The 27,537-nt window shown below is 43.3% G+C and overlaps 1 protein-coding gene and 1 pseudogene across 2 annotated transcripts; both read left to right on the forward strand.

Annotated features, from left to right (window-relative positions):
- The first annotated feature begins 702 nt into the window (after window positions 1-702).
- LOC135552156 (GON-4-like protein) lies at window positions 703-18,309 on the forward strand (annotated as a pseudogene).
- A 292-nt stretch (window positions 18,310-18,601) lies between these two features.
- Window positions 18,602-26,718, forward strand: LOC135552157 (protein disulfide-isomerase A3-like). 2 transcript variants are annotated; one of them, XM_064983602.1, is made up of 13 exons: window positions 18,602-18,878; window positions 19,298-19,376; window positions 20,191-20,308; window positions 20,386-20,493; window positions 20,694-20,823; window positions 21,101-21,214; window positions 21,388-21,513; window positions 21,878-22,060; window positions 23,630-23,738; window positions 23,874-24,002; window positions 24,221-24,300; window positions 24,432-24,489; window positions 24,969-26,718. In XM_064983602.1, the coding sequence occupies exons 1-13, from the start codon at window positions 18,718-18,720 to the stop codon at window positions 25,056-25,058; spliced, it is 1,485 nt and encodes a 494-aa protein (XP_064839674.1). In that variant the 5' UTR covers window positions 18,602-18,717; the 3' UTR covers window positions 25,059-26,718. The 2 variants fall into 2 exon arrangements, with proteins under 2 accessions (XP_064839674.1, XP_064839675.1); XM_064983603.1 differs by lacking the exons at window positions 18,602-18,878; window positions 19,298-19,376 and adding an exon at window positions 19,405-19,612.
- Window positions 26,719-27,537: the final 819 nt, after the last annotated feature.

Here is a 27,537-nt window from a genome sequence, read left to right on the forward strand (position 1 = left end):
AGGGTGAGTCCAAAAATGTATTGTATGCTGCTGCATAAATGATGTAAAATTCCAGGGAGATATGTAGACTGTAGATATTAAGTATGTTGCGTAGTAAGCTGTTAGTTGCCCATGTTCATTTTATGAGTGTTACACCAATGCCATGATTACTGTGTATATATGTGATAACCTTTGTATGCCTGCAATGCGCAATGATGGAAAAGTACTGGTTTAAATGGAGATGTACTGCTTTAGTTCTCAGGCTGAGAATTGCAATGCAAATAGTCTGGGTAGCCATTTGATTAGATGTTCAGGAGTCTTATGTGTTGGGGGTGGATGTGGACCATTTCCATTTTTGTGGGGTATAATGACACCACTGTGGGACTCTAATTCCTTCTCAGTGTATGAGTCAAGAAAGTGCCTATACTCCTATATACGATATTACATATAGCAAGTCAATTATCTCACATCTCTGAAAATATTTGTAATGTTGTACTTCTTGTTGACAAAATTCATGCTAATGTTGGGTTTTCGAGCTAGCGCCCAATAGACTCCCATTCCCTCTTTGAAGGAGAGCTCTCCTTGTCACAGAATCGCCCAGAATGCACCGCGCGGCCCATTGACGTCGCATGGGCAACGGACACAATGGGAGTTAATACGATTTGAGATTGAGTTTCCCATCTCCTCAAAAGTGTCTCTGACAGGAATGAACTCAGTGTTGCACCCGGAAGCATAATGTCAGTTGTAGTTTTCTGCGTTTACCGCTGATGGAGCTCGCGGTTTTGTGGCGGGTAAGATAAAGTGTTGTTTTGAAAACTCCTATTCATCAATTAATTTGAACATAGTAACGTTATTCGCCTTTTGAGAAATTCGTTTGTTTAAATGTTGTTCTGTTGAGAATAATTTCCAAGCTAGTATCAAAGGCAGTTTGTTAGCTACTTAGCTAGCTAGCTTAGGTTGCTAGCCGTCATACCATCACAACTGGCACTATGAGGACACCACTCACTCAGTAAGAGCTAACATTTGTCAACTAAAGCTAACTGTATGCAAACGTGTTCATACATACCACCTCTAGCTAGCTAACGTAAGTACTTTACAGAAAGAGCTGGACAGATAAGTATTTACATTTAGCTTTGAGTGTTAGCTAATAGTAACGTTGGCTAACACTAGTGCCCATATGTGTACAAAACAGTGTGCGTCTCATTTAAACCAATCTGAGCTGACAACTGGACAGGTAAAATCGAATTATCTGTACTTACAAGCTAGGATATTCTATTCTGCCATATGGCTTCCCCCCATCTTGTCAGACCAGTGCAGATCAAAGGATCCAGAGGACACAAGGATGGGGAGATACTTGAGACTAGTTGTACATGCACACCATAAACTCTTTCCATGGTTGTTCTCAATCAATCTCACAGATGGTACTACAAAATGAGTCTGGTCCGCAAACGCAAGTCCAGCTATCTCAAAGGCGGCCCTGCCAAGTCTATTAGGACAGGGAAACTACAGTCTACTAGAACACCAGCATCCTACAATGCATCATCACCACTCAGAACAGAGGCTAGTGCCATCGTTACCATTTCCACGGAGGAGAGAGTCCCGGAGATCCATGGGACATCATCGCCATGGAGACGGTCTCCCAGGTTCAAGAGTCATGGCCTGATTGGCCAGGTTCCCAGCTCAGACCTTCTAGTTGCTGAGGGTAAGTAAGAGGAAAGGGAGACGGGCAAAGGAGAGTAGTTCTCACTTCACATTTAGCTTTTAATGATACGTTTTATCTATGTTTTGTGCCTCCTACCTAAGCAATTGATATATAGGTAAATATGTGAGGCTCTTGGCTTTGCAGGATCTCCAGGTCAGGTAGAGAATGAAGAGGAGGCAGGCCAATGCAGCCCTGCACAGTGCCCCCCTCAGACAGAAGAGGAAACAGACCTGGTCATCACAATGGGTGAGGAGAACCTATATCTATTAACTGCCCGCCCTTAGCAACTAATACTGAAACAGTACTCACATCTTGTATACAACATGAACAAGATAAGGAACGGTGCACAAAATGACCTTGGAGCAGGACCTTATCCACAATCGATCCTGAAGTTATCTCAGCTAACCATTTTCCTTTTATAGTATGAGTAAAGCATACTGTAGGAGGGCAAGACTGATTGACTCTCTCTCCTTCTCTGTCAGATGACAGGCAGGGCGGGGGACACAAGGGCAGCAGGAAGAAGGGAGGGGTAAAGAGGAAGAAGAGAGCTGCGGACGGAGAGGTGGGGGGCGGAGAGCAGGAAGGGCCCAGGCCAGAGCTGGAGATTGACAGGGAGCTGGACCGTGAACTAGAGAACAAGTCCAGACAACACAACTTGACCACGGCCAACGTCCGCAACATCATTCATGTGAGTGCAGAGAAGGACCACTCACTACGACCCTACCACTAACTCACTCATAGCTGCAACCTTGCCAATGTTCCTTATGCAGCTAGTGTGGACTGTGGAAACGTTGATTTCCTACAAAAACAATTTGCCTACAACCTCACATACTGACAGACAAATACAGACAGACTGATTGTAAGCCTGGTTTTTGACCTTTGACCCACAGGAAGTGATCACCAATGAGCATGTGGTGGCTATGATGAAAGCCGCAATCAATGAGACGGAGGCCGTGCCTGTCTTTGTGAGTGTCAACCATTGCATTTCCATGTCCCAAATGAAGACTTCTTCAGTTGGTTTCAGTTGTGAATTGACACGTTCAAGTCTCTGTGTGCACTTACATTTAACATCTTTCTCATCTACCTCTTAGGAACCCAAGATGACACGTTCCAAATTCAAGGAAGTGGTAGAAAAAGGAGTGGTGAGTTCACTGCCTCGAGTGTGTGTGTTTTAGCATATATTTAGATTTGCCATGTTATGCTATTGAGCCTCTTGAAATTCAATCTTTGTGTAATTTCAGGTAATTCCCACTTGGAACATCTCACCCATTAAAAAGGTCAATAAAGAGAAGGTAAGGGGATACCTAGTCAGTTGCACAACTGAATCCATTTAACCCAACACAATCAGAGAGGTGCGGGGTGCTGCCTTAATCGACATCCAGGTCATCAGCGCCTGGGGAGCAGTTGTTGTTGGTTAACTGCCTTGCTCAAGGGCGGAACGGCAGATCTTTCCACCTTGCCTTCTCAGGGATTCGAACCAGCGACCTTTCGTTTATTGGCCCAATGCTCTTAACCTCTAGGCGACCTGCCACCACCAATGAAAATCCATCAATCGTCCTGCTAATGCTGTTAAAGTTTAGTATGGCACCGTACTAGAAAAGGCTGAAGTGCCTGTCCATTTTCAGGCCCCACAGTTTGTTGACATTCAACTAGCGGAGGAAGACTCCTCTGATGAAGAGTACTGCCCCGACGAAGAGGAGGAGGACGAGACAGCGGAAGATGTAAGAGATTCATAGGATTTGTCTGTGTCTTGTGAGCTTGTGGCCTGAAAATGTTTTAGTTTTTTTAATGCATTGTAAGGCATTCATCATGCTTACGGAGTCATCGTTGTAGTTAAATAACCTGTACAAAGTGGTTCCGCTGTATTTCCTTTAGAATGCCATAGATATGTTATGATTGTATATTTCAGTTCTTTAAATAGAAAAACACATTTTCTATCTCTCTCTCTCTCTCTATATATATATATATATATATATATATATATATATATATATTTTATTTATTTATTTATTTATTTATTAAAGTGACTGTATTGAACTTTGTGCGTTGTAGACATTTCAGGAGAGTGACATGGAGAGCATGGCCTCGTCGCCTAGAGGAATCAGAGGAGGCTTCCACAGGGGAATACACACACAGTGGGACGACGACGACAGGAGTGTCAGTCCCATGCAGGTGACACTCTAAAATACAATTTTAAAGATTTTTTTTATTTGTAAAAAGATTTGTCTTTTTTTTATGTCAAATGTAATAAAATCCAGAATATTGCCTTTTGTAAATAGCATAATATGCTCTTGTTATTCTATTCTTGTGAGATATGTTTATGGAACTCCTCCTTTCCTCTTAGGTCCAACGCAGCAGGTCCAGACACCTGACGGTGGAGGTGGTCCCCATGGGCCCTCCCCCTCCCCCCAACCTTCCTCCTCCCATGGCCCCCAGGGTCCTTCTACCACCAGGGCCCCTCCTGACTTCAGCTTCCTGGAGAAGCTCCATGCCGTCGAGGAGGAGCTAGCCATCGGTCCAGTCTGCCTGGAGCCCTACCAGGTACCAGGGCGATTCCACGCCATGATAGGGCGAAAATATTTCCGCTGTCTCAGATTGTTCGGGCAATTCTCACATAGAAACTTAATTGGGAGGAATGATATTTCACATGCTTTTTTGCATTTGTATCACAATTTTTTTTTGTTGGGAAAATCTTAATTTTAGGTTACTTTTTAGACCTATACTGTACATACCTCCTGTAAAACCCTATGATTTGTGAACCGAACATGATACATACAAACACTTGGTGTCATTATCCTCCTTATATTGTGCTCGAAAATGTCTAAAAAATGTCACATTCATTTATTCAGCATTTATAATTATTAATATCTCAAATACCCAAATTGATTTTGTTTATTGTAAGACATATTGCTGAGGACAATATACTCTATCACATTTACAGTGGGGGCTCTCTGCTAATTCTGACGGTATGATTTGTTCTGGTAACCTCCTGCTTTTGCTCTCCCAACCCCGTCCACCTCTCCATATTGTCTTTCCTATGTCTGTTCCTCCCTAATCTTCTGTCTCCCTCCCCCTATCACAGCCACCCCTGGCGGACGGTCTGATGGCGTGTCGTACTCGCTCCAAGAGGCCCCTCCGGGACGTCCCCATGGGCCAGCTGGAGGCAGAGCTCTGCGCCCCCGACATCACGCCTGACATGTACGGGTGTGGCTCCGCCCCCGAGGACCTTGAGTGGACCCACTGGCTTCAGGGCATCATGACCTCTGACATGTACAACGATGGTGAGTGGGTGGAGCGTGTGTGCGCTTCTCAATTCCAAATCCACTCAAGCAACTATTCTCGGCAGCTAGTGTAGATGGGACATTCTCACGAAGCTGTCAAAAAAACAAAACCAATTCTCAAGTGTCATTTTTCACAAAATGTACTCTTGAATCACTACGATTAGGATCTGTACTTAAATTATGAAATAGATATTATAGTTTTTTTTAATCATATGTGTTTTACCAACATTTTCACAAAATTCGCATTATCCTATAAGTCCAAAAATAACAAATCAATATTCCTAAGAATTTTTAGATTGCTCCCCTAATGAGTTAAACATAACACAGAAAATAAAATGGAAATTTTCCCAATTTGAGCTCTTCAGCCAGTTCTGTAATGAGAAGGACAAGTGGGGTAAAAGGGGTGTTTTGAAAATATAAACCTAATTCTGAAGACCTATAAGCAAGTAAGCTAACTTATGGGGGCGGCAGGTAGCCTAGTGGTTAGAGCATTGGGCCAGTAACTGATATGCCACGCCTGTCAGGTGGATGGATTATCTTGGCAAAGGAAAAATGCTCACAAACAGGAATGTAAACAAATTTGTGCATTTAAGAGAAATACGTTTTTTGTGTGTATGGAACATTTCTGGGAGTTTTTTTTTTTTCAGCTCATGAAACATGGGACCTATATGTATGTGTGTGTGTGTGTGTGTGTATATGTATATATATCCCATTATTTTGTTGAGTAGTTGAATAGCTCAGTATATATCAGGGATGGGCAACAGTCCTCAGGGGCCTGATTGGTGACATACTTTTGCCCCTGCTAACACTCCTGACGCCAAGAATTAACTAATGCAATTAGTTTAATCAGTTGTGTTAGTTATAGGGCTGAGGGAAAATTGACACCAATCAGACGAGCGAGGACTGGAGTTGCCCATCTCTGATCTATATAATATATAGTGTTACTACTCTCTGACTTACTGACTCTTGCAAAAAAACTCTTGCAAACAAACTCTTGCACTCTGTTCCTCTTTTTCAAATGTCCTTTCTCTTACTCTTTTCAGAGGAAGGCGACGATGATGACGACCCGGAGTATAACTTCCTGGCAGAGATCGACGAACCCGACGTGGAGGATTACCGTAACGACCGAGCCGTCCGCATCCCCAGTGAGTTACCATGGGGACCCTAGGGACGGCGCTGCCTAGCAGCCAAGAGATGGAGTCAACTCATCTAGGCTGTGACCATGTTGGGCGCTGACCCTCATCTCCCATTCTTCGTAATTCTTTTTCAGAAAAGGAAGTGAACCAGTTGATGGAGGAGTTGTTTGAGACCGTAAGAGATTCTGTGTTATGTTGTTTCATTAGTCTCTTTCTTTACCCCTGTGTTTATGTTGTGTGGTTGTCTGTGTTTATGTTGTCTGTGTGGTTGTCTATGTGTGGTGTATTTATCTCTCTCTGTGTGTTCCAGTTCCAGGATGAGCTCACTGCTCAGGAGCAAGATGAGGAAGGACACGAGGAAGAGGAGGAGAGGGAGGAAGAGGCGCCTGCCCTGGGGAAGCCTGCCTTCAGTACCCCGCCAGATATCCCGTTAGTATACCCGCACACTTGTGCACGTCATATACACACTGTTCTGCTGTTGTTTTTGTTACGGTGTCATCTTCACAAGTACACTCTGCTGCAGGAAGTTTTGGAGTCAATTGAATTCCATTTCTCAAATCAAATTTTTAATTGTGTAGACTAACAGTAAAATGCTTACTTACGGGTCATTTTCAAACAATGCAGTGTTAAAGAAGCAACAAAAATAAAACAGAAATAGTGACCTCGAGGAATAAATACACAGTGAATAACGAATTCATAGTCCGTTCAAAATATTAATGTCAACCTCTAATCTCAACCTTCAACTCACACACCAACCTTTATACCTTCAACTCACCCACCCAGTGACATTTTTTCAATCTCCAATCACAACCTTCATACCTCTGAGTGGCAACTTTCAACCTCGTCTGATTTGACCGCTGTATAGCTGACCCAGTTTGACCTTTGATCTCTAGGTTGGGGGACCCCATGGCGGTGGTGACAGCAGGGCGCTACCGTACTGTGAAGGAGCAGCTGGCCGCCATCCGGCATCACCGGGCCCTGCTGGAGAGCCAGGGCCTTTTGGCCCCCAGGGCCCTTGTCACCAAGCCCCGAGAGCCCCCACCTCCATTCACCCCCACCCTCTCCCACTGCCAGAGACTCCAACTGCAACAGCAAGTCCAGCAGGTCTGTGGTTCTTGTCTTTGTTTTGTGGTTAATTCCACAAATTCAATTCTACTTAAATTCCCTGTCCCTGTAAATTAATTTAATTCAATTCAAATTCCAGGTCAGTCTTTGAATTCAGAGATGATTCAATTCCTCTCAATTCCAATGTTAGGTAAATTCCAACATTTCTATTCCCAATTAAATATTATCCCAAACAATTACACAAGTATGAATTAAATAGTCTCAGGCTTTCGGGCTGATTTTGTCACTGTTTAGACAGCCTAGCTATACTGGAAATATAGGAATACATGTTGAAATAATTGCAGTCAATTGTTTTATACTAAGTGCATTAATTCCATTAACTGGGACATTTACAAATATTGAATTTCAATTCTAAATTCCAATTGAATTCAAATTCTCCACTTCATGAGTGAATTGAATTGCAATTTCAAATTAAATTGGAATTGACCTGAACCCTGCGTTGTTACAGTTGAAGTCGGAAGTTTACATACACTTAGGTTGGAGTCATTAAAACTCGCTTTTTAACCACTCCACAAATTTCTTGTTAGTTTTGGCAAGTCGGTTAGGACATCTACTTTGTGCATGACACAAGTAATTTTTCCAACAATTGTTTACAGACAGATTATTTAACTTATAATTCACTGTATCACAATTCCAGTGGGTCAAGTTTACATGCACTAAGTTGACTGTGCCTTTAAACAGCTTGTTAAATTCCAGAAAATTATGTTTTGGCTTTAGAAGCTTCTGATAGGCTAATTTACATAATTTGAGTCAATTGGAGGTGTACCTGTGCATGCATTTCAAGGCCTACCTTCAAACTCAGTGCCTCTTTGCTTGACAACATGGGAAAATCAAGAGATCAGCCAAGACTTCAGAAAATAAATTGTGGACCTCCACAAGTCTGGTTCATCCTTGGGAGCAATTTCCAAACGCCTGAAGGTACCACGTTCAACTGTACAAACAACAGTACGCAAGTATAAACTTCATGGGACCACGCAGCCGTCATACCACTCAGGAAAGAGACACGTTCTGTCTCCTAGAGATGAACGTACTTTGGGGCGAAAAGTGCAAATCAATCCCGGAATAACAGCAAAGGACCTTGTGAAGATGCTGGAGGAAACAGGTACAAAAATATCTATATCCACAGTAAAACAAGTCCTATATCGACATATCCTGAAAGGCCGCACAGCAAGGAAGAAGGCACTGGTCCAAAACTGCCATAAAAAAGCCAGACTGGTTTGCAACTGCACATGGGGATCATACTTTTTGGAGAAATGCCCTCTGGTCTGATGAAACAAAAATAGAACTGTTTGGTCATAATGACCATTTGTTATATTTAGAGGAAAGGGGAGGCTTGCAAGCTGAAGAACACCATCCCAACCGTGAAGCACGGGGGAAGCAGCATCATGTTGTGGGGGTGCTTTGCTGCAGGAGGGACTGGTGCACTTCACAAAATAGATGGCTTCATGAGGATGGAAAATTATGTGGATATATTGAAGCGACATCAAGACATCAGTCAGGAAGTTAAAGCTTGGTTGAAAATGGGTCTTCCAAATGGACAATGACCCCAAGCATACTTCCAAAGTTGTGGTAAAATGGCTTAAGGACAACAAAGTGGCGTGGCCATCAAAGCCTTGATCTCAATCCTATAGAAAAATTGTGGGCAGAACTGAAAAAGTGTGTGAGCAAGGAGGCCTAGAAACCTGACTCAGTTACACCAGCTCTGTCAGGAGGAATGGGCCAAAATTCACCCAACTTACTGTGGGAAGCTTGTGGAAGGCTACCCAAAACATTTGACCCAAGTTAAACAATTTTAAAGGCAATACACTCAATTAGTATTTGGTAGCATGTAAACTTCTGACCCACTGGGAATGTGATGAAATAAATCATTCTCTCTACAATTATTCTGACATTTCACATTCTTAAAATAAAGTTGTGATCCTAACTGACCTAAAACGGGGAATTTTTACTAGGATTGAATGTCAGGAATTGGGAAAACTGAGTTTAAATGTATTTGGCTAAGGTGTAAACAACAACAAACATATCTAAATCAACCTAGGTAGTAAAATCCTGGTCAATCCTTGGAATCACAATAAAGATAACCTTTTTTTGTTTCTTGATCAGTAATGACTGTATTTTCCTCTGTCTGCAGCACGTCCAGCTCTTAACCCAGGTCCAAATGTTGACCAGCCCAGTGGCTGCACTGCAGAGCGAAGCTGCCACCACCAAGCAGTTCCTGGTGAGAGAGAAACATACTGACAAACCCACTTTCACTGGTGCCTTCAGCTGCACCAACTTTTAAACATACTCTCATTCTCTCTCTGATACTCCCACCATATCTCCCTCCTTTTCATCTCTCTCAAAATATATATGTAGTTAATGTACTCCTTCCCTACCTCTTCCTCAGATGGAGTTACAGATGTTTGCCCAGCGTGGGGAGTTGACCCGGGGCCCAGTGGAGCCAGGGTTCACCAGTGTGTTCAACGCCTGTAACCTACAGGGGGCACTGTCACTGCTAGAGGAGCTCTCACTGTCCCCAATCCCTTACCAAGAAGCCCCTAACGAGCCACGAACACGCAGGAGAGGTAAGCGATCGCGAGAGCAATGGCGATAGTCAAATTGATGAGGTAAAGGCGACTTCTGACAAACATATACTCTGTTTCATTTCAACATACCCGTCTCAATTGAAAATATTTGGACTCACTTAGGATGTTGGGCCTAATTCATGTTTGTTTTAATCTTTCTCACACTAACTGGTTCGTTGTGTGTTACCAGTCCGGAAGCATCCGTCGATGCCCCCCCAGCTGGCATGGCTGTTTGCCACGCGGCCCGTGTTCCTGTACCCCGAGCTGCTGCCCCACGTCAGCCTGGACCCAGCCCTGCATTCTACTCGCTCCGTCAGCATGTTCACCGCAGGAGAGGACTGGTATGAATCACCTATTAAATATAATGACTAAACGTTATACCCTCCTAGAATGCCCATATTACACTGTATATGCTCTGTTAAATGCACACCGTCCTAAACCAATTTGTTTCCGTAGTCCGTAAACTTGGAATCCTAAATGAATTTGATTTCTGTATGCTTTTTTGTGTTAACAACTCTCTGAGAAATAAACTAAGTCCGTGGGCTGAGTCTTTTGCTCTTCGCCATTTTGTTTTTCCAGCCTGATCGTCCTGGGCCTGAGGAACCTGGGGGAAACCCTCCAGCCCAAGGAGCTGCTGTGTCACTACCTGCTCCGCGCCAAGAAGGTCTCTCAGCTTCGTGACCACATTTTGGAGAAGTGTAAACCCACCCATGCCAACAACGTCATCAAGGTAGAACCTGGATCTACAAATTCTATACAGTATTACTAAAGTAAGTGTTAGTGGGACTATTTATTGTTTGGGTAGTGCACACATTTTTCTAAATGACTTGTTTCTAGTTAGTTAGTTTGCTAGTTTCTTTAACTTGGACCTGTTCTATAGGCCAGGAGAGATTACAATCTACACTCTAGATTTCTTCACATAGACATACAGTGGCAAGACAAAGTATGTGAACTCTTTGGAATTACTTGGATTTCTGCATAAATTGGTCATTAAATTTGATCTGATCTTCATCTAAGTCGCAACAATAGACACAGTCTGCATAATCTAATAACACACAAAAAATTATACTTTTTCATGTCTTTGTTGAACACACCATGTAAACATTCACAGTGCTAGGTGGAAAAAGTATGTTGAACCCTTGGATTTAATAGTTAAATAAAAATAACTGGGTGACCCTCCTTTGACAGCAATAACCCACTCCAGAAGGCGTATTTTCTTCTGTTGTAGCCATTCTGTTGTTGATTTACTTCTGTGTTTTGCATCGTTGTCCTGTTGCATCACCCAACTTTTGTTGAGCTTCAATTGGTGGACAGATAGCCTTACATTCTCCCGCAAAATGTCTTGATAAACTTGGGAATTCATTTTTCCGTCGACGATAGCAAGCTGTCCAGGCCCTGAGGCAGCAAATCAGCCCCAAACCATGATTCTTTCTCCACCATATTTTACAGTTGTTTTTTATGTTGGTGTGCTGTGCCTTTTTTTTCTCCACACATAGTGTTGTGTGTCCCTTCCAAACAACTCAACTTTAGTTTCATCTGTCCACAGAATATTTTGGTGAACATCCAGGTGCTCTTTTGCGAACTTCAGACGTGCAGCAATGTATTTTTTGGACAGCAGTGGCTTCTTCTGGGGGTGTCCTCCCATGAACACCATTCTTGTTTAGTGTTTTACGTATCGTAGACTCGTCAACGGAGATGTTAGCATGTTCCAGAGATTTCTGTAAGTCTTTAGCTGACACTCTAGGATTCTTCTTAACCTCATTGATCATTCTGCGCTGTGCTCTTGCAGTCATCTTTTCAGGACAGCCACTCCTAGGGAGAGTAGCAACTGTGCTATCTCCATTTCTAGACAATTGGTCTTACTGTGGACTGATGAACATCAAGGCTTTTAGAGGTACTTTAGTAACCCTTTCCAGCTTTGTGCAAGTCAACAATTCTTAATCTTAGTCTTCTGAGATCTATTTTGTTCGAGGCATGGTTCACATCAGGCAATGCTTCTTGTGAATAGCAAACTCAAATGTTTAGTGGTTTTTATAGGGCAGGACAGCTCGAACCAACATCTCCAATCTCGTCTCATTGATTGGACCACAGGTTAGGTGACTCCTGACTCCAATTAGCTTTTGGAGAAGTCATTAGCCTAGGGGTTCACATACTTTTCCCAACCTACAATGTGAATGTTTAAATGATGTATTCAATGGAGACAAGAAAAATACAATAATTTGTATGTTGGTAGCTTAAGCACACTGTGTTTGTCTGTTGTTGTGGTGAAGATCAGATCACATTTGACGACCAATTTATGCAGAAATCCAGGTAATTCCAAAGGGTTGTCATACTTTCTCTTGCCACTGCATCCACTAACATGAAGTAATACTCAACTAAATGTTAGAGTTGACCATAAACAATACGAACAAATGGGCCTCAAAAAGTGCCTCTCCCTACGTCTTTTTCAGGCCTACCAGCTCCAGAAGGTGGTTCAGCCCATGCCAGTGGCCTGTGAACGAGTGAACCCGGGTGACCTGCGCCCCTCAGTGGAGAGAGAGGAGAGAGCCATGCCCGGATGGCTGGGGGTACCAACCAACACTTAGAATACTAGGGCTTGATCCCAATCACAAATCCACACCTAGGATAGTTAGAAACTATATTGTTGGCTATCTAGCATTCCAATTTTCTTAGGGGAGCTTCCACCGTATTGCAAACACTTATTGTCTGCTAACAATAAAGGTTGTTTCGGTCTGAAAGTTTGTTTGTATCAGTTAAGATAAAAGTCAACTTTGTTTGGATATTTGGATAACTAAATAGTTCATATTGATTTAAATACATGTTCTATTCCTACAGAGAAGTTTGCCTTATATCTACGAGGCAATCGAAGATCTCAATAGCTCGCCAGATACAGAAACCATGTCGGCCTGTCAATCAAAGAAAGCCCCACTCAACACGCTTCTCTTCAGTTCTTCCAGGACCTTGGACTACAGCTTCCCACCCGCGACTCGCTACCCGCCCCAACTCCCCGACAGCCTTTCATTCCAGCGCTGCGGCTTCAGGCGCTGTCACCCTCCACCAGACTGTGACTTCTCGCTGTCCCTTGCTGTATCGCACAGCGCCCCCCACAGTCTGAAAAGTGGAACTACACGCTCAGAAAATAATTTGCAGACTGGTGCTGTGATTCAGCACGAACTGCAACCCATCCACCCTGCAACATCCAAACCTCCTCCTCTTCAGCATCCCACCAAGCCTCATTTGAAACATCCCCTCAGGCCTCAACCCAAACCTTCCCAGAAGCCCCTGCAAGTCATTCTCAATTTGCCTGCCCCAGTTGCTGCAGCTGTCCTTTGTCCCGCTCATTCCGCCAGGGTATTGGCCTCCCGATTGTCCCATTCCACTCCATTGGCCGAAGACCAGGTTGCTGGGAAGTTCAGCACGTTCGCCAACCTCCGCAGGCTGCCCAGGCTGCTGCCAGCTCCTTCACCCAACAACAAGAACCCTCCACAAACAAACCTGAATACTGTGACCCCTAACAGTGGCGCAAACCTCCTTTGGTTTTCACATATGAATAGTAGAACCGCCTCCACTAGTACCGAAACCCAAACCTCTGTCTCTACGAGTCCTATCGAACAATTCAAGGACAAATCCTCCAGGACCAGCCGGCGGGTGACGAAGGAACTCAAAAGCAGCCTGAAGAGTGAGGGTCAGACCCAGCCTTCAGCCTCCCCGGAACCCACTGCCCTGGACCAGGCTCTGACCCCTGACGACTATGTCACAGCTGTAATGGAGGAAGAGGGGAGAGATGAAGAGAAAGAGGACTGTGGCAGGGAAGAGGAGGATGGGGATGAGTTTGGAATGACCCTCCTGGCCCTGTCTGAGTCCTCGGCCAGTCCCCCAGGGAGCGTTGACTGCGTTGACCCCATGGAGGAGTCAGAGGAGGTGCAGGAGATAACGCTGACCCTATCACCTAGACCGTCGGGCGTGGGGGACGGAGGGAGGGAGGGTGACGTGGGGATGGGAGATCAGGAGGTAGAGGAAGCGGAATCACCAGCCTCTGAGGTGTCCACGTTGTCCGTGCCAGAGCTGCAAGTGAGTGAGATCATGCGACACGTTGATATTACAACATATTAATAAATTGTATTTACCAAGTTCTTTACATGTATATCACACGCCTCATAGTTTTGGTTTGTGTGTTATCTTACCTTTTAGGAGACAATGGAGAAACTGTCACGGCTGGCGTCGGGGGGGAGGATAGAGGACTCGGAAGAAGGCGAACGATCAGGTACACCCTCAGGTTAGCGTCCCGCCAATCTTTAAAAACCATAACATGTAGGGGGACACACACAGTTTTTCCACTAGGGTTTTTTTCAGCAGCAGTGTCAAAGTTAGCAAGGGTGGTGGATGCGCTCTTCCTGGGGCATATCTATAGGTCTCCATTATAAATATTATACATTTTTTGCAGTATAGGCCACAATTTGCAGAAGCAGCCGCTGCTAAATGTGTATAGGGGGGAACACTTCACATAGAATTTAATAGGTTTATGAAATATATCAATGCTATAAGATTTCTACAAAGTCCTAGGGGTCTGTTTGGAATTAGGGGGGAGTCTTTCTCTTCTCCCATATAACCACACCTGCTGGATTTGATGTCCTTCCCAGGCTGCTGTAGTAACACCCCCAACCCTCCCAGCTCAAAGCACGAGCAGCATCACACGGGAGAAGTTGGCAGCGAGGGCATGTCCAAAATCCCACCATTCCTCTGTGACTATGATGACGTACTCGACAGCGACCCCCTGAGGGAGAAGAAGGAAATGGCTTTTGCTCAGAATTATCTCAACAGGGTAAATAATAATTTATTTTATTTATAAAGCTCATTTCTCGCACCCAAAGTGCTTAAAAGGCTTTGTCTGATTAACACCACTAGCATTGAGCGAAGTTGGCCAAAATAACCATTTGAAATGGACTGGGGTAGCATTCAATCCGATATTACATCTGAATAAGGCAGCTTGCGATTGCATGCAGTGTATAACTTGCAATACGTTGTTGTACTATTTACAGTTATAGCCACCCTCATCAACATCATTTAGATTTCTGCCTAAATAGACATACCCAAACGTGATTATTTTTCCTGAGATGGCTGTTAACAACTGTTGCGTAGTTTCAGAAAGGTCTGGAACTCACCTTTCTGGTAAAAAAAATAGTTAGAAATTGCTGAGGTGTACTCACTTTGAGGACACAAGTTCATGTACGTTGCACTAATATCGGATTTTTCATAATGATTTCTAAATATAGAAACAATCCAATTTTAAGCGACTTACTATAAGATTTCACCTTAGAACAGTGAATGATCCTACTTAGTGACAGTACAATATTGGCACAAGTTCATATAACTGACGAGACCTTTCTCCTAAATGTCTACTGAGCGGCGCAGAGACACCATTCAAATGTGTGCAGATTTGTTACAACTGCAGCTTTAAGCAGGAATTAATTTCGGCCATCTGTGACCCAAGAGAAAGTGGTCTTGTTTAAATTCTATGAAATGTAGTCTTTACCTGTTGAGAGCTGTCAATCTGACTGAGAATATCACAGTGAAATGAAACCTCAACTGTTGTATTTGCTAGACTGTCCTCTTTCATATACCGTCTCCCAGGCTGGGCTCAGTCACTCAGAGGAAGAACAAATTGATTATTTGTCTGGATAGGCCAGAAAATCACTCCTTATGCAAATGTGGGGTCTAAAACCTGACACTTCAAGTCAGCGCCGCTGAGAGAGTGGTAGCACAGAGCAGACAGATGGGGGTTTTTGGCAGTAGAAGGAACAGGACCTTACGACATTCACAGAGCACTTTGTACACCAGAATGTCAGTCGGAACCAGTCCAGAACCGCCCAAAATCTCTTATATAGGGGACTTAGCAGCTAAGACGTTAAGAAATCCTTAATCCTACTGCAAATATAACTCTCTTGCTCTTTATGACCAGGTGTGCCATGCCCTGCAGGAGGTGCCGGGGCGTGTGAAGGAGTTTCTGGAGGTACTCTATGAGTTTGAGCAGGACGGAGATGAGCACACCTCTGTGGAACTCTTCACCAGGCTAAAGCCTGTTCTGAATGAGTGGCCGGAGCTGCTCCGAGACTTTGCTGCCTTCCTCCATCTAGAACAAGCCCAGGAGTGTGGACTGGTATGTGCTGGCTTGGCCTTCTATTCACTTTGTAAATACACACTTAGAAACTTGTCGTGTGTGTGTAATTTCATCAAAACTAAAGCCCACTGGTCTGTTATTTGTGTGTGACAGACAGTGGTCAGTGTTAATATTCCTTCTCCTCCACCTGCCGTAGCTCGCAGAACAGCAGGCATTTGAGCGGAGCCGGCGCTTCCTGCGACAACTGGAGCTGAGCTTTGGGGAAACCTCCTCGCACTACTGCAAGATAGTGAGCGTCCTTCAAGGAGGCCCTACTCTCAGCCCTGCTGGCATCAAGGAGGTGTGCTGGGGGGTGCTACATTGATTTCACATGAGCAGCATGTTCTACTTTTTGTCTTGGAAAACGGCAATATAACATAATATCAAAGCTAGCGAAGCAGGCGGGAGTGAAATATCATAGTGGAGGAGGGTCCATTTATTCATCAGATTCGAAAGGCAGTTTATTAGGACATTAGATGTCTCTTTCTCTATCTTTCAGATGAAAGCGCAGGTGGCCACCCTTCTCCAAGGTCACACCCACCTGCAGGGTGAGTTCTGGGGGTTTTTCAACGAGCTCCACATACGGCCCTCGCTACATTGTCAGACTGAGAACAGAGGCTGTGGTGATGTGACCAACACAAACTCCACTTCCCAGAGGTCATCAGGAGTAAATGCCAAGCGATGCCAAGGTCCTAAAACCCCAAAAGCCAAACGAGTAAGGGAGGATGAAGCGGACGAGGAGAAAGAAGGGGATCGCTCTAACCACCCAGTCTGTGCCAAAAACATCTCGCTTACACCCAGTGGAGAGAAAGTCATCCTCTGGACCAGGTTAGAGCCATTGTCCTCCTGTTGTATGCTCATTTAAGGTGTGGGGTGCAAAGTGTATTCTACCATTCTGGTGGATTGTCAAATAGATGCTTCGCAATAGAAATAATTGTATTAAATCTGGTTTCATTATTGTTATGTTTTAACAGGGAGGCGGACCGTGCCATCTTGACCGCCTGCCAACAGAAGGGAGCTAATAAAAGCACCTTTCAGGCTGTCTCCACCCAACTTGACAACAAGACAGCCAATGAGGTGAGCGAGAACCACACCCACTTCTATTTCTACCCCTTACCACTTCCCATAGCCCCACTATGTGGCTGAAAGAACAGGATAGAACCATAACCATGTTACTTCCTATTTAGATCTGTGAAGGGCCAGCAGCTAGACCAATGGGTACTAAAATGGAATTGAGTCTGTGTGATTTTAAGATGTTTCCTTTGAGGAGGTGGCCATTTGACCCTTTTATCCCTTTACTGTAACTTCCCTAAACATGTCTCCTCTAGGTTGGCGCCCGTTTCCAGGACCTCATGCGCCTGTTCCGTTTCTCCACGCAACAGGTCTGCTCCGATGATGACGTTAGTGACACAGAGCAGCCAACCAGCAGCAGAGAGCCAGAACTGGACTGAACCGGCCCAACACCAAGGCTGCGATCAGTGGGGAACAATGTGGAACCTTCAAATGGACATATACTGAGCGTGGCCCAGGGGAGGAGTACTGTTATAACAGTCAGCTGGACTGACCTGGGAGCTGTCCAAGCTACAGAAAAGGAGGAGCATTTGATTTAACAATCTCTGAATACTTGGCTGGGACTGTATAAGAATATCTGACTCAACACTATATAGGGGACTGCGAAGACATGTCTCCCTTTGATGGCACTATATGGGTCCACTAATGAGAGGATTTTTTTACTATTATGTGCATGAGTGCCATGTGCAGGCCACATGAGGTTCCTGGTGCTATGAACCATGTAGGTGGGAGGAGGTGCAGCAAATGTGAAGTACAATTGTCTTGATTGTATAAAAGAGACCGATTGCAGAATGTGTTCATTTGGTCGTGGCTCCACATAATATTTAGTTTGCTGTTGAAGGGATTTCAATGAAAACGGACACGTATACAGTAGCACAATCATGTTGAAATGATCAGCTGAAATATATATGTAATATTTTGTTAAAGGGGAAAACGGGTAATTGATTACCAACAACCAGGTCAGGCCCCATGCATAAGCGACATCGTCGGTCGCCTTGGGATCTCAACTTACTGTTGAGTTAGAATAGTAGAATACACAAGGTGCAATTTCGAAATTTGGTTGTGCATCAGCAGTTTTTCTCATATCAGTTACTGACAGTCACTAAATTAGCTATGTCAGCTAACCATTTTTAGATTGGTAAATTAGTCTTGCCAGCCCCCCCAACCCATTCTGTCCTAGGGCAGCCCTTTTTCCAATTGTACAATTTGCCATTGTGTTTTGTAATGAATCTACTGGTATTGAGTGGGTGGGCAATTGTGTATATTTGAATAAAATGTGCACATTTGTTTTACAGTGGTGCCTTTCAGTTTATTGGTGTGTTGAAATAAAACATGAATGGGATTCTTACTTATACTATTTGATGTCTGTAAATTGATGGCGTATATTTGGGACAGGTGCTCTGTACTTGAACTGTATGAAGCCTGTCATGTGTGATGATATGGACCTTGGTTGCACTATGATTGACATCAAAGTGGACCGATGTACTACTTACATCGCATCAATGTATGTCCTCCTCGACCAATGACAAAGTCAGTTTCCTTCATATTCCGTTTATGTCCCGCCTTTCAATTGTCCACTCGTCTTTTTCCGGAAAGAGGAGCCGCAGGGTGACAGCTAGGGTCCTTTTTTCCCCCACAACATATGTGCTCTTTGTTTCTGTATTGTATTTGACAATCCTGTTCACTTTAAGGATTTAGAAATATGGCTTCCTTTTTGTCGCTCATCCCTGCTTTCATGTTATCGGTTGTAATATTTTCTGGCGCGGTAGTCGCACGGGGTGATGTGCTAGAGCTAGGGGACGCGGATTTCGATTACCTGGCAGCGGAGCACGAGACGATGTTAGTGAAATTCTACGCTCCGTGGTGAGAAATGGAAACATTCCCTTATGTCTATATCCATTGTCATTTATAGACGTGCAATGTAATTTAAGGCAAATATGTAAGTACATGATCTACTCTAGGCAACTGTCCAAGACGTGTTCCGTTAGCCAGCTAACTATATTCTTTGTTTCAGCTGTCAAACTCAAGGCAAGTAGCTACTGTATCAATGCAAGCTAGCTAGTAGCATGTTGGCCGCTCTGTGCAAATAGTATCAGCTATTGATATGTTTTCAAAATTGGCAATATTATGTCTTTATAACCCCAATTTGCTTATGAGTTTTACAGGTATAACACATTTATACCCACGCATAACTATGGTATCATTTGTATTGCCTGTCACTTCATATTCAGTTCCTTGGATTATATCTCCAGTAATCTATATTTTCATTATTTGCTTCGCAGGTGTGGACATTGTAAGAAACTAGCCCCAGATTTTGAGACCGCAGCTAGTCGACTTAAAGGGACAGTGCCACTTGCTAAGGTATGATAAAGCTACCACACCACTTTATCGGAATAGATACCAATGTATTTTGTTTGCAAATTTGTGGTACAGTTGCTAGTTATATAACCCAAGGACATTATATGAAAGGGGCTAATGTACTTTATATAGACCCCTTTCCAGTGCACGACACAGTGACGCCGACGTTCACGCACAGATGCACCCTACTCTTGGCTGCAGTAAGAAAGGCATCGACGTATGCGCCCATGAAACATCCTGTATTTACGTTTTTATTACTTCTAAACAAAATCACTTTTCGGGGTTTCATACGCTTACAATGATGTTTCGATTCTTGCTTGAAAAGTTGCTAAGTTTCTGTTTGGTTTTGATCTTAGCAAAATAACTTGGATGCAGCTGTTGTTTTGCTACATAGGCTGTAGCTAAAGCTAGCCAAAGAGCAATCTTTCTGGTTGAAGTGTTAAAAAAGAAAATGTATAATGCAGTTTATTTGCGATGATGACACTATGATATTAAGCAGGACATTCACGCGAGCCTTAAAATATAATTGTAATCCAAAAGTAGTGTGAAATGCACTCCGAAATAGAGCCTTTCCCCCAAAAAAGAACTCCAATGTGTTTTGCCACCAACTTGTGCATATCGCCCTCCTGCAGCAATGTTTGAAAACACAGATGGGTCTATTGCCTTTGGCATCTCCCTATCGTTTTCTTTCTCCCACTTTTTCTCACTCCTCCTTTGCTTTCTATAATTGTTTTACTCTGACTATCTATCCCTTTCTCTCTCTCTACCTCCCCATCCTCTGTATCTCTTCTGTCCATCTCACTCTCTCACCCCTCAGGTGGATTGCACAGCGAGCCCAGACACATGCGGGCGTTTCGGGGTCACAGGGTACCCCACACTCAAGATATTCAGAAACGGAGAAGACTCCTCGTCCTATGACGGACCACGCTCAGCAGGTGTGTGTGATTTTAAGCGTTATTTAAAGTACACTAATCACGTAGGCCTACTAATGCATTTGTCTGCATACAAACAGATGGGATTGTCCACTACATGAAGAAGCAAGCTGGGCCCAACTCGGTTACTCTGCGTAGCGAGGCAGATGTCGAGGCCTTTGTCAACCACTTTGACGCCAGTGTAGTGGGTACGTCATACTCTAGAAGAGTATAGTTACCTGTTTGTTCTTAACTGAATCTTTGGTTCCCTGAATCTGCACTTTTCACATTGGCCATCATTTAATTGATGTCCACTGCTCTGAAAAGCCTTGTGAGAAGTGAATGCAACACTGGCAGTGTTGGAAAGGGCTAATGTACTTTCTCTCTATACTTATCGCTCTACTCCCAGGGTTCTTCTCTGGGCCTGACAGTGCTCAGCTGGCAGAGTTTCTGAAGGCGGCCGGCGTCATGAGGGACCACTTCCGCTTCGCCCACACCATCAACATGACCCTGGGCCTCAAACACGGGGTGGACACAGAGTGAGTGAGTGAGTGAGTGAGTGAGTGAGTGAGTGAGTGAGTGAGTGAGTGAGTGGGAGGAAGGTGTAGAGAGATGGGGAGGGATAGGAAGAGACTGGGAAGAAGTGAGCGTGATAGAGAACCCTGTTGAGGTAAATCAGGTGTCTTAGTGCTGGGCTATAGCAAAATTGTGTACACCCAGGAATGGACTGAGAAACACTGCTATAGTGTGACTGTACAAGGTTGACTAACAGACTGATCAACTACCATCTTATCGCTCTCTCCTGCATCTCTCCAGGAGTGTTCTGCTGTTCAGGCCCCCAAGGCTGAGCGGTAAGTTTGAGGAGAGCGTGCTGCGGTTTACAGAGACCATCACCACCCACACACTGCGCCGCTTCATCAGAGACAACATGTAAGACTACTGCTCCCGTCTGTCTACTCTAAATCCATCACCTGAATGTCTGTTACATTAGTGTCTCTATCTCTCTATCATATCACTCTCTTTTTCATATCCCCATCTCTCTTTCCCTCTCTACCTCTACTTGAGTGTCTAACATTATTGGTCTTCCTGTTTCCTTTTGTCAGTTTTGGAATGTGCCCCCATCTGACCAATGAGAACAGAGATAAGCTGAAGGGGCAGGACTTGTTGACTGCGTACTATGATTTGGACTACCTTCGGAACCCCAAAGGCTCCAACTATTGGAGGAACAGGTTGGTACACCTCCAATACCACAACACTTTAAACCACACTAATATCAGATGACCCACACTTAATAGCAACTTTCTCTTTTAGTTCAGTTCTGTTTTTAATTTGATACTGAATTCATAGTAGGTATGTTATTATTGTATTGGTTACAATTGTTACACATTTTTTTTTATGGGATGATATTGAGATACTATTATTACCTTACATGGTCATTGGGCAACGTAAAGTGTGACCAAGTAGTAATGTAGATATGTATTTTGATTTTATCCTACATACAGTACATATAATACCTGAATTCCAAATATTGCACAAGGTGGTATATAAGTTTCTTATCATTATTATTAAATGTCGTTCATTTTCTCTTCTCAGAGTGATGAAGGTGGGTTATCAGTTTGCGTCCCAGGGCCTGAGTTTTGCCGTGGCCAATCGCAGGGACTTTGTGGATGAGCTAGAGGAGGAGTTTGGTCTGGGTGCGTCAGACGGAGGAGATCTGCCCTTCGTAACCATCAGAACACAACAGGGCTTCAAGTACACCATGAGGGAGGAGTTCACGTGAGTTAGACATATACTCAGCAAAAAAAAGAAATGTCCCTTTTTCGGGACCCTATCTTTCAAAGATAATTTGTAAAAATCCAAATAACTTCACAGATCTTCATTGTAAAGGGTTTATACACTGTTTTCCATGCTTGTTCAATGAACCATAAACAATTAATGAACATGCACCTGTGGAGCGATCGTTAAGACAATAACAGCTTACAGACAGTAGGCAATTAAGGTCACAGTTATGAAAACTTAGGACACTAAAGAGGCCTTTCTACTGACTCTGAAAAACACCAAAAGAAAGATGCCCAGGGTCCCTGCTCATATGTGTGAACGTGCCTTGGGCATGCTGCAAGGAGGAAATAGGACTGCAGATGTGGCCAGGGCAATAAATTGCAATGTCTGTACTGGGAGACGCCTAAGACAGCGCTACAGGGAGACAGGATGGACAGCTGATCATCCTCGCAGTGGCAGACCACGTGTAACAACACTTGCACAGGATCGGTACATCTGAACATCACACCTGCGGGACAGGTACAGGATGGCAACAACAACCGCTCGAGTTACACCAGGAACGCACAATCCCTCCATTAGTGCTCAGACTGTCCGCAATAGGCTGAGAGAGGCTGGACTGAGGGCTTGTAGACCTGTTGTAAGTCAGGTCCTTGCCAGACATCACCGGCAACAGCGTCACTTATGGGCACAAACCCACAGTTGCTGGACCAGACAGGACTGGCAAAAAGTGCTTTTCACTGACAAGTTGTGGTTTTGTCTCATCAAGAGTGATGGTCGGATTTGCGTTTATCGTAGAAGAAATGAGCGTTACACCGAGGCCTGTACTCTGGAACAGGATTGATTTGCAGGTGGAGGGTGCGTCATGGTCTGGGGCGGTGTGTCACAGCATCATCGGACTGAGCTTGTTGTCGTTGCAGGCAATCTCAGTACTGTGCATTACAGGGAAGACATCCTCCTCCCTCGTGGTACCCTTCCTGCAGGCTCATCCTGACATGACCATCCAGCATGACAATGCCATTTCCTGCACGACAGGAATGTCAATGTTCTGCCATGGCCAGCGAAGAGCCTGGATCTCAATCCCATTGAGCACATCTGGGACCTGTTGGATCGGAGGGTGAGGTCTAGGGCCATTCCCCCCAGAAATATCCGGGAACTTGCAGGTGCCTTGGTGGAAGAGTGGGGTAACATCTCACAGCAGGAACTTGAAAATCTGGTGCAGTCCATGAGGAGGAGATGCACTGCAGTACATAAAGCAGCTGGTGGCTACACCAGATACTGACTGTTACTTCTGATTTTGACCCCCTCCCCCCATTGTTCAGGGACACATTGTTCCATTTCTGTTAGTCACATGTCTGTGGAACTTGTTCAGTTTATGTCTCAGTTGTTGAATCTTGTTATGTTCCTACAAATATTTACACATGTTAAGTTTACTGAAAATTTAACGCAGTTGACAATGAGAGGACGTTTCTTTTTTTGCTGAGTTTAGTTGAGGTTCTAAGTCTAACCCTTTAAGTTCCACCATGTACAACCCTACTAATTATGTTTGCTGTTGAACCTATTTAACAGGAGAGATGGGAAGTCCCTGGAAAGATTCCTGGAGGATTACTTTGCTGGACGACTAAAACGTTACATCAAGTCGGAGCCCATCCCTGAGAAAAACAAGGGTCCTGTCAAGGTATGTTTGTTTGTCTATGTGAACGAATGTCTGTATTTCTGTGTTATTTTTCAATACTCAATCACAGTACATTTGTGTTTCTGATTTTGTTGTCGTGACAATTCACATTTATTGTGTGTGTGTGTCCACTCCCAGGTAGTGGTAGCAGAGTCATTTGAGGAGATTGTGAATGACCCTGAGAAGGACGTGCTGATTGAGTTCTATGCCCCCTGGTGTGGTCACTGTAAGAGCCTGGAGCCCAAGTACAAGGAGTTGGCAGAACAGGTGAGAAAGACTACATACACAGACTCACCAATGCCACATTTTAAGTAATTTAAATCTAGAACAGAATATTTTATTTACTGCCACTGTTTACTATTATGGCTTTCCTCAGAACAATTGTATGCATTGAAAATTGTAATTTGTCAGTAAACTAAGGAAAAGAGCTAAAGCCAAGTAAACCCTTTTGTTCTCATTGGTTATTTCTCCTGTTTTCTTCTCAGCTCTACTCTGACCCTAATATTGTCATTGCCAAGATGGATGCTACAGCCAATGATGTTCCACAAGGCTTTGATGTGCAAGGGTGAGACATCACACTTTATCACCTGGTTATCCTTTCCCTTCTATCAGCTCTCACTTATCTTTCCATTCATTTTCACCCTGTCTCTGGTCATTCATTCATTGTGTTTCTCTCGCTCATGTGTTGTTCTGTAGGTTTCCCACCATCTACTTTGCTCGGGCAGACAAGAAGGACCAACCCAAACGATATGAGGTGAAATCTCCCTAAACTGTTATTTCCATTTTACATAAGCAGACACAAACTAGTCATATACCAGTGTTTCCCCTATATTAATTTAGCAGTGGCGTCCCACCACTCCCCAAAAATATATTTACAAGATTTATATATATATATAATATTTATTTGTATTAATTTATATATATAGAGATATTTTTGCCGAAACATGCTTTTAAAGGGATAGTGCACAATTTTCGCAATTAATCCCTTTTTGTACTTACCGAGTCAAATAAACTAATGGATACCATTTTTATGTCTGTGTGCAGTTTGAAGGAATTTGCAAACTGGCGTTAGCGCAATGACTGAAAGCAATGGCTCACAAAACTACTTCACCCACTAGATTTGCCACCGCTGCTGAAAAAAATCTTAGGGGAACACTGCATATACTGATGTATCAAAGATTGTATATGTTGGGTTACAAAGGGAGCTTAAAATGTTTTCCTCTGTAATTCCAGGGAGCCCGTGAAGTGAAGGACTTCATCAAGTACTTGAAGAGAGAAGCCTCGCACATCCCCGTTGTCAGCGGCGTGAGAGAAGACTTGTGAACAGAAGTTAGGCGATGGCAGGGGTGTATGATGGGAAATGTAGCTTGAGACCCCTGGAATTGCGATTTTGGATACGCTGTTCCTGAAGAGTCACAACTTCTGCTGAGATTCTTTATTTCTGATGAAATAACACTCCAGAAACTCTACCCACAAAGTTTTTTTTCCCTTGAAACAACAGATTTGAATGAAATCCAAGTTACATGTTTGACGCTTCAGGAACAGAGCCCCTAGTAATTGATCAGGAGGAGGAATAGCATTTCTACAGAAGAAGAGAAACAATGAGTGAGGACTGCCAGCTTCTAAAGTCAAGTGACCTGGAAGAGAGATGAGGCTGATTTTCTTGTCATAAGACTGAACCAAACCTTCCCAATTTCCATTCGTATAAAGGCTAAATCAAAATGTACATCAACGGCATGAACTCACCAAGGTTCAGTGTGTTGTAGGTTTGTCATGCATAAAATACCGTGAGATTAATATATGCTGTATAATGATACTGTAATAACATCTATTTCTATATAGATCTTGACTTATCGTCTCTCCTCTATCTCAGAACCATCCGTCTTCCTTACCATCATAAGCCATACCATCCATTCCACCAATGATGCTTGCTTGTGTAAAATCCTCTGAAATGGCTCCATATTTCCTAGTTCTAAAAAAAAAAGTTCAGACGGGTATAATTACCTGCTGGTCTTTATATATGTGCGCTTGAGCTACTGAGTTGGTGTCATTCCAGACAGCACCAACAACCAACCAACCACTTCACTCCTGATCTATCTGCCTCCTGACTGCATACAAAACCCAAAACATCCCAACCCATTCTCCTTCTCTTTTTTTTTGTCCATGCCAATATCAAATTAACCATATTGGAAATACTGTAAAGGCAATATTCAGATTGGCAAAAATTACAAGTAGCCACCATGGTGTTCTTGAAAACAAATGTTTGCACCCTATGTTTTTGAATATTCAGGTTTCTATTTATGTTTCTATCATTATATGCCATTTTGCCAGGGATTTTTAGAGCAACTAACTTCTGAAAGGCCTATACAATGTTTGGATGTGGCTATGAAGGACGTGTGTGTGTGTGTGTGTGTGTGTGTGTGTGTGTGTGTAGTCATATTTATTGAATAGAGTATACAGGAAGCAACATACTTTGTACATAATGTGTGAAAACAAAGGATATTTGCTATCTTAATTGTCTCTTTTTGGACAGAGCCTTATAATTTATTGATGTACATGTTGCTAGAGTTTTGCACTCAGAGGACCCATTATCCTTAGTATATTTATTTTTGATCTGCTAAGAAATTGAGATATGTCTTTGGCGTTTTCTCACTTAAACGATTCTGGTACCATTTTTAAAAAATCGGTCTTTGTTGTTTCTTTGACTTCCTTCTGGAAAACAGTCAGACAATAGTCTACTGTCGTACAACGTAGTAACACAGTTACCATACTTACATCAGTGAATACATATATTTTGTTTTCTGGACACAGTGCAGCGTTCCCCAACTGGCGAGCCCCCCAAAATATATATATTTAAACAAACATGTTTTTTTGTGTTGGACATACTCATTGTCGGACATACTCTGAACAAAAATATAAACGCGACATGTAAAGTGTTGGTCCCATGTTTCATGAGTTGAAATAAAAGATCCCCGAAATGTTCCATACGCACAAAAGCTTATTTCGCTCAAATTTTGTATTTCTCCTTTGCCAAGATAATCCCTCCACCTGACAGGTGTCATATTAAGAAGCTGATTAAACAGCATAATCATTACACAGGTGCACCTTGTGCTTGGGACAATAAAGGCAACTCTAAAATGTGCAGTTTTTGTCACACAACGCAATGCCACTGATGTTGCAAGTTGAAGGAGCATGCAGTTGGAATGCTGACTGAAGGAATGTCCACCAGAGCTGTTGCCAGATAATTTAATGTGCATTTTTCTGCAATAAGCCACCTCCAAAATCATTTTAGAACATTTGGCTTTCTGTCTAACTGGCCTCACAACCTCAGACCACGTGTATGGCGTTGTGTGGGCGAGTGGTTTGCTGATGTCAACATTGTGAACAAAGTGTCCCATGCTGGTGGTGTGATTATGGTATGGGCCTGCATAATCTACAGACAACGAACACAATTGAATACAATTGCATTTTATCGATGGCAATTTGAATGCACAAAATACCATAACAAGATCCTGAGGCCCATTTTTTTAAGGTATCTTTGACCAACAGATGCATATCTGTATTCCAATTCATGTGAAATCCATAGATTAGGGCCTATTGAATTTATTTCAGTTGACTGATTTTCTCATATGAACTGTAACTCAGTAAAATCAATGAAATTGTTGCATGTTGCGTTTATATTTTTGTTCAGTATAAAAAACTAATAACACTAGGACATCAGCTCAAAGTGATTTTAATTTTAAGAAATCTGTTCCGAAGTGTTCCCACACATAATAGAGAGACGTGATCGTATAGAAATGTA

Source organism: Oncorhynchus masou, chromosome 13 (genome assembly GCF_036934945.1).
Source record: "Oncorhynchus masou masou isolate Uvic2021 chromosome 13, UVic_Omas_1.1, whole genome shotgun sequence".
NCBI classification, from domain to species: domain Eukaryota; kingdom Metazoa; phylum Chordata; class Actinopteri; order Salmoniformes; family Salmonidae; genus Oncorhynchus; species Oncorhynchus masou.